Source organism: Mandrillus leucophaeus, unplaced genomic scaffold (genome assembly GCF_000951045.1).
Source record: "Mandrillus leucophaeus isolate KB7577 unplaced genomic scaffold, Mleu.le_1.0 Scaffold66, whole genome shotgun sequence".
Lineage (NCBI taxonomy): Eukaryota > Metazoa > Chordata > Mammalia > Primates > Cercopithecidae > Mandrillus > Mandrillus leucophaeus.
The window spans coordinates 4,859,401-4,866,318 of NW_012107141.1; the positions used below are offsets into that span (position 1 = coordinate 4,859,401).

At 38.8% G+C, this 6,918-nt stretch overlaps 1 protein-coding gene across 3 annotated transcripts in view; it reads right to left on the reverse strand.

Annotated features, from left to right (window-relative positions):
* CKAP5 (cytoskeleton associated protein 5) overlaps positions 1-6,918 on the reverse strand; it is a 97,691-nt gene that overhangs the window by 64,686 nt on the left and 26,087 nt on the right. For all 3 annotated transcript variants that reach the window (XM_012001398.1, XM_012001397.1, XM_012001396.1), the window contains exons 5-7: positions 2,465-2,636; positions 1,183-1,315; positions 846-946 (exon numbers count right to left, since the gene is read on the reverse strand). In XM_012001398.1, the coding sequence (XP_011856788.1) occupies positions 846-946; positions 1,183-1,315; positions 2,465-2,636 (406 nt within the window). The remainder of the gene's footprint in view (positions 1-845; positions 947-1,182; positions 1,316-2,464; positions 2,637-6,918) is intronic.

Here is a 6,918-nt window from a genome sequence, read left to right on the forward strand (position 1 = left end):
ATATATATTACATATATAAAAAACTGGAGGCAATCAGAACAATTGTTCACATATATAAATTTTTATTCACATATAAAAAGTATTTTCATAAGATGTTATAACTAAAGTAATATAATAAACAGAATGCCATAGACGTTTCATTCTCATTTTCTAGGCAAACATTAGTAAGCAGATGTCAAAAAGAAAACATTAATAGAAAGCATTTCTAGCCCACCCATCTCATAGTGGCACAATTACAGGAGAGGAATTTCTACACTGACAACATTAAAAAGACCAGAGAAGAACAATCACATAACCAACAACTCACTACTACAGCGGTGGTTGGGATAAGACTGTGTTTGTCAACTGGGGATGATTTTGTCTCCTAGGGAACATCTGGCAATGTTTGAAGACATTTTTGATTGTCATGACTTAGGCAGATGGTATTACTGACATCTAGTGGATAAAAGCCATAGATGCTGCTAAACATCATACAATGTACAGGACAGCTGACAAAAAAATGTCAGCAGTGCTAAGGTCAAGAAACCTTGGAGTAAAGTAGTGGCAGTAGAAATGGAGACAGGGGAGAAATCTGGAGATCTTTAAAGTTAAATCAGAGAGAAAATGAGAAAAAGGAAGTCAAGAATGTTCTGGTTTTATGGCAAGACATGTTTTTAAAAAGTGCTATAATATATATATGTACAAAGTAGTGTGGGAGCAAAGAGGAAGAAGCAACTAACTCACTCTACTAGGGAAGATATGGGGTGGAAGGGGAGGCACCAGGCAAGGGCTCAGCAGAGTGTTTTAATTCTATTCAAGTAATTATTTTACAAGAAATAAATGAAAGAAGTTTAACTATTACTTACAATTTTGTCATAAAAGTCTTTGGGAAGTTTGGAAAGGATTTCTACAGCTTCTAAAAGCTCATAAGCATCTATCTGTGGCACCTCATCACCATCATCACCACCTTCAAGGAGAAAAACAAACCTTAAAAATGGTTAAAATTGTTTTACTCATCAGTTATCAGTCCTTTCACAACCCTGATGAAATTTTAACAGAGAAGGGACCAGAGTTATTAAAGCTACTTGCAACTTATATTTTATTAAAGGCAATCCTACAAAATATGCCTAATGAACACAGATTCTTGTGGCAGTGCCAGTTCTGGTTAATTTTTGCAGAAACCAGTGTTTAAAATTGGCTTACCTCCTTCAGCATCTCCACCAGCAGACTGTTGTTGTTCCAATTTAGCTTCTAGCTCTTGTTGGGAACGAAGAAATCGAGTAGGTCTAGGAGCACTTGTTGGCAGTTTGACCCATTCTTCTTCTAGTTCTTTCAACTGCAAATATCATATAATATTTTAAACAACATCTGCATCTCCACCATTAGTTTAACATACTTAATACTTACATTTATTGACATATCAGGACCCATTTCTTTCTTTTTGTTTTTCTTTTGGAGACACAGTCTTACTTTGTCACCCAGGGTGAAGTGCGGTGGCATGATCTTGGCTCACTGCAACTTCCACCTCTTGGGTTCAAGCATTTCTCGTGCCTCAGCCTCTCGAGTGGCTGGGATTACTCGAGTGGCTGGGATTACAGGAGTGCACTACCACATCTGGCTAATTTTTGTATTTTTAATAGAGATGAGGTGTCACTATGTTGGCCAGGCTGGTCTTGAACTCCTGACCTAAGGTGATCCTCCTGCCACAGCCTCCCAAAATGCTGGGAATACAGGTGTGAGCCACCGTGCCTGGCCTCCAATTTCTTATTTATGTGGCTCTACCAGGGCAAACAAGAAAAGATTCATTCATTCATTGAGACAGGGTCTCAACTCTGTTGCACAGGCTGGACAATTTTGGCTCACTGCAGCCTCCACCTCCCCAGGTTCAGGTGATCCTCCCACCTAAGCTTCACGAGTAGCTAGGACTACAGGCTGTACCACCATGCCTGGCTAATTTTTTTATTATTTATAGAGATAGGGTTTGTCATGTTGCCCAGGCTGGTCTCGAACTCCTGGGCTCAAGTGATCTGTCTGCCTGGGCCTGCCAAAGTGCTGGGATTATAAGTGTGAACCACTGCACCAGCAGAAGAAAATATATAATTAAATTATATTTCTTTTACAGCATAAGTCAAACCAACCTGAATTTACTATAAGGAAGATGTATGTCTAAGCACTAAGAAAGAACAGTAAGTCCCACTTTTCAAGATACTCTCATTAGTTCATTAATTCAGATACATTTACATCATCAGAAGAGTCTCCAAAACCAATTGTAATAAAAAGCCAGAAAGAATGTACTTCACACAGATAGTAAGTTCTGCCACCCAACAGAACTACAGAGAAAGTTAGTTATGCTCAGAAAAGCTGACTTCAAAATTAAGAAAGAAAAATAATCATTTTTAAGGACAGAATATCAACAACAATGATAGGAAGAAAATATTTTCATATTAACCTTACGCAAAAGCAACCAGAAAACTTTTTGTCTCACCTGAACAGAATTTATATTTTGTAATGGGGGTCTCAGAGCATCTCGAATCCATCTGTAAATCTCCACAGCAATCAGTTTGGCTTCATCTCGAACAGCCTTCTCTCGAGACTCAAAGAGTTTTGGCAACACTTTGATAATTGGCTTAAGCAAGATGATTTTGGAACCAAATTCACTACAAGTAAAAAATTGGGGAAACACTGTCAACATGCAATGTGATTAAGTAAAGCATCAGCTTTTCTTCATTCAAACATAGTTCCATATCTATATATTAGAAGAATTATATAAGTTCAGTTTTTTTAAGGCAACAAAAGGAACTCATAACCACTTACCTACTAAGGTGTTGTTCTTCCAAGAATGTTATTTAGTGTGTAGGGCCCAAAATAATATTACCATTTTAAAACAAACGTTCTAGGTAAGCAGACTAGGAATAATTAAAACCTATAAAGGATCAACATGTATAATACCTTTTTTTTTTTTTTTTGAGATGGCATTTTGCTCATTGCCCAGGTTAGAGTGGTATGGCGTGATTGCGGCTCACTGCAACCTCTGCCTCCCGAGTTCAGGTGATTCTCCTGTTCCAGTCTCCCAAGTAGCTGGGATTACAGGCGTGTGCCACCACGCCCAACTAATTTTTGTATTTTTAGTAGAGACGGGGTTTCACCATGTTGGCCAGGCTGGTCTCGAACTCCTGACCTCATGTGATCCACCCACCTTGGCCTCCTAAAGTGCTGGGATTACAGCTGTGAGCCGCCATGCCCAGTCTAATACCTCAAATATATAAAGCTTACAAATAGAAACTAGTTTATAAATATTTAGATGAATGAAATCTACTTTTAATAAACCTTTAATAGTTCCTATAATTAAAGTGATTCATTTATCTAGATAGACCACAAATCCTGGCAGTATTTTGTTCCTGACTTTGTGGCTATCACACTGTAACTCTCGGCATCTTAAATCTTTCACTGCATCAGTTTTTTATGGGGAAATAGTTGCATTTTGACTTCTTTCAAAAAGCATATTTCGCCGGGCGCAGTGGCTCACACCTGTAATCCCAGCATTTTGGGATGCCGAGGCAGGTGGATCACCTGGGGTCAGAAGTTCAAGGCCAGCCTGGCCAATATGGGGAAACCCTGTCCCTATAAAAACACAAAAATTAGCCAGGCATGATGGTGGGCACCTGTAATCCCAGTTACTTGGGAGGCAGAGGTGGAAGAATCACCTGAAACCGGGAGGCAGAGGTTGCCGTGTGCTGAGATCGCGCCACTGCACTCCAGCCTGGGCAACAGAGCAAGGCTCTATCTCAAAAAAAGAAAAAAAGTGTATTTAACCTTACATATCTGTCATAGATTACATTTCCATGTTCCCAACTGGCCAATTTTAGCTATCTAATATCACTATTATCATTTCTGAGTATCAAATTCTAGAGCAGAAGAGATGTATTTATGAAAGAATACTGAAATTCTGTATGAGTAGTAGAACCCAAATGTATTATTTTTCTATTATCTAATGTGCACAAATTTATCTCATGTGAGCAAATGCAACAAAATTATTCAGTAATAGCTACTAGTGTACTCCAGCGATTTTTTTTCTTGGTTTTTGTTTTTAATTTTTTGGAGATAGGGTCTCACTATGTCATCCAGGCTGGAATGCAGTGGTGTGATCACAGCTCACTGCAGCCTCGACCTCCCCTGCTCAAGCTGTTCTCCAGACTCAGTGCCCCAAGCAGCTGAGACTATAGAGGTGCACTACCATGCTCAGCTAATTTTTTTTTTTTGTATTTTTTGCAGAGACGGGGTTTCTCCTTGTTGCCCAGGCTGGTCTTGAATTCCTGGGCTCAGGCAATCTGTCTGCCTCAGCCTCCCAACCCAAAGTGCTGCGACAATACAGGCATGAGCCACTGCTCCTGGCCTTAATAATAATAGTAATAATAATAATAATAATTATTATTATTATTATTGAGATAGTTTCTTACTCTGTTACCCAGGCTGGAGTACAGTGGCACAATCATAGCTCACTGCAGCATCACCCCCTGGACTCAAGTAATTTTCTTGCCTCCTGAGGAGGTGGGACTACAGGCGCAATAAAAAAATAATTTTTAATAAGATACCTGGCTATGCAATATAGTTTAAGTATAAATATCATGAGAATAACCTACATAAATCTCTAAGATTTCTTTTAAAATGCCTTTATATTTGGCTCAGCCGATTAAAGAAAAAATTAGAAATTATAGTGGCAATAAACCATTTTGTTTTAGTGATATTTAACATGGTGCCTGAAGAACCTAACATTTGAGATTTCTTAAATCTTCCTATATATTATCACTGTTTCATCTGACTCTTTTTTCTCTATCCAGGTCTACTTCTGTAAGGAAAAAAAAGATGGAGCAAGTCCACATGGAAAATAGATACCTTAATAAAATAAAACCTAATTTTGATACTAAACATATCACTATAGAAAACACAAAAGGGTACTAGAAACCTGTTTTAGGTACCACAAATGTTTCTGGTCACCTGAAGCTCTCACTAACAAAGCTTTAGCAAGCTCTGGAACCCAGGATCAAGCAGTTTGGCCTCAGGGTTCTTGAGGGTCCCAGAGAGCTACCTAGTTAAACTATAGATTCTGAAATGCTTTAGGACAAATAAAGAACCACACAGGGACGGGATATATAACAACATCTATGAGGAAAACATGAGATATACCTAACTTGTTATTATCCTACCCTTATTTTCCCAATTTAGCTAAAAAATGAAATAACCAGAGTACACAGCACTCCAGACTAGAAACTTATAATTTAAACATAGAAGATTATAGGCCAGGTGCGGTTGCTCACATCGGTAATCCCAGAACTTTGGGAGGCTGAGGCGGGATCACTTGATGCCAGGAGTTCCAGACCAGCCTAAACAACATGGTGAAACCCCATCTCTATTAAAAACACAAAAATTAGCTGGGCATGGTGGTGCTCACCTGTAGTCCCAGCTACTCAGGAGGCTTGAGGCACAAGAATCGCTTGAACCCAGGGGCGGAGGGTGCAGTGAGCTGAGATCGCACCACTGTACTCCAGTCTGGGTGACAGGGCGAGACCTTGTCTCAAAAAACAAAACAAAACAAAAACACCAAAGATTATAGTATATTTTTAAAATTCAGACATCACTAAGGACATAAAAGATTTATTGATATAAGCATAGTTCTGATAACTAAGACAAGTCACTAAATTTCTAAGATAATAGAATGAGCGTACTGTTTACTACTCAGAAAAACATCTGCTTGCTATACCATAATTGGCTAGAAACAAGGAAACTTCATTCACGTAAGAATCTAAGCAAGTCAAATTTTATAAAAGTACATTATGAACAAAGCAAAAAAAAAATTAAAGACCTATAAATCAAAGATCATTCAACAAAATTCAAGAGTTTTTATACTTTCACAGAAGATAAACACCAAAGGAAACATTTTTCTCCAAGATGTAGGTCATACACAAAATCACGAGAGGTGAGGTGGATGTTCTTCATTCTGTGAGGGTTTCACTACAGCCGCTTTCTAAAATATCTCATATAGACAGTACTTGGGGACAGGATATCAGATTAGAAGAACTGCCAAATCTGAACAAACTAGTGATCTGTCTAACTCAGATTTCCACAGCAAATTACAGCCACTTGGTCCTGAAAGAGATCCTATCCATGAAAAATTTCATGGCCAAACAACAAGGAAGCCTAGGGTTGAAAAGAACTTACTACATTAAGAGTAAACGTTACTTTTCTATTTGCTTTCACTGTGCTTCTCTTTAAAGGCATATAGCATTTGCTTCTACTTTACTAAAAAGGCACCTAAATAAAGGTTTGCTTTAGTCCATAAACTATATCTTTAGCCAACATCTCAAAGTATAGACTTCAAAAGTCTATACTTAAGATAACAAGAGAAAAAGAGCTGCTTAAATACCCTGAGGAGTAGTTTTCCAACAAAAGGCCAGTACTTTTTTTTTTTGCAGTGCTTTTCCACCAAAAGGCCAATTTTTAAAATGTATTTATTTATATATTTTTGAGTCTTGCTCTGTTGCCCAGGCTGTAGTGCAGTGGCGTGATCTCGGGTCACTGCAACCTCTGTCTCCCAGGTTCAAGCGATTCTCCTGCCGCAGCCTTCCGAGTAGCTGGAATTACAGGCACGCGCCACCATGCCCAGCTAATTTTTTTGTATTTTTAGTAGAGACAGGTTTCACCATGTTGGCCAGGCTGGTCTCAAACTCCCGACCTTGTGATCTGCCTGCCTCAGTCTCCCAAAGTGCTGGGATTATAGGAGTGAGCCACTGAGCCTGGCCATATTTATTTTTTAAAGAGACAAGGTCTTGCTCTCTCACCCAGGCTGAATTGCAGTGGCACAATCACAGCTCAGTGCAGCCTAGAACTTCTAGACTGAAGGAATCCTCCCTACCTCAGCTTCTTTTTTTTTTTTTTTTAAGA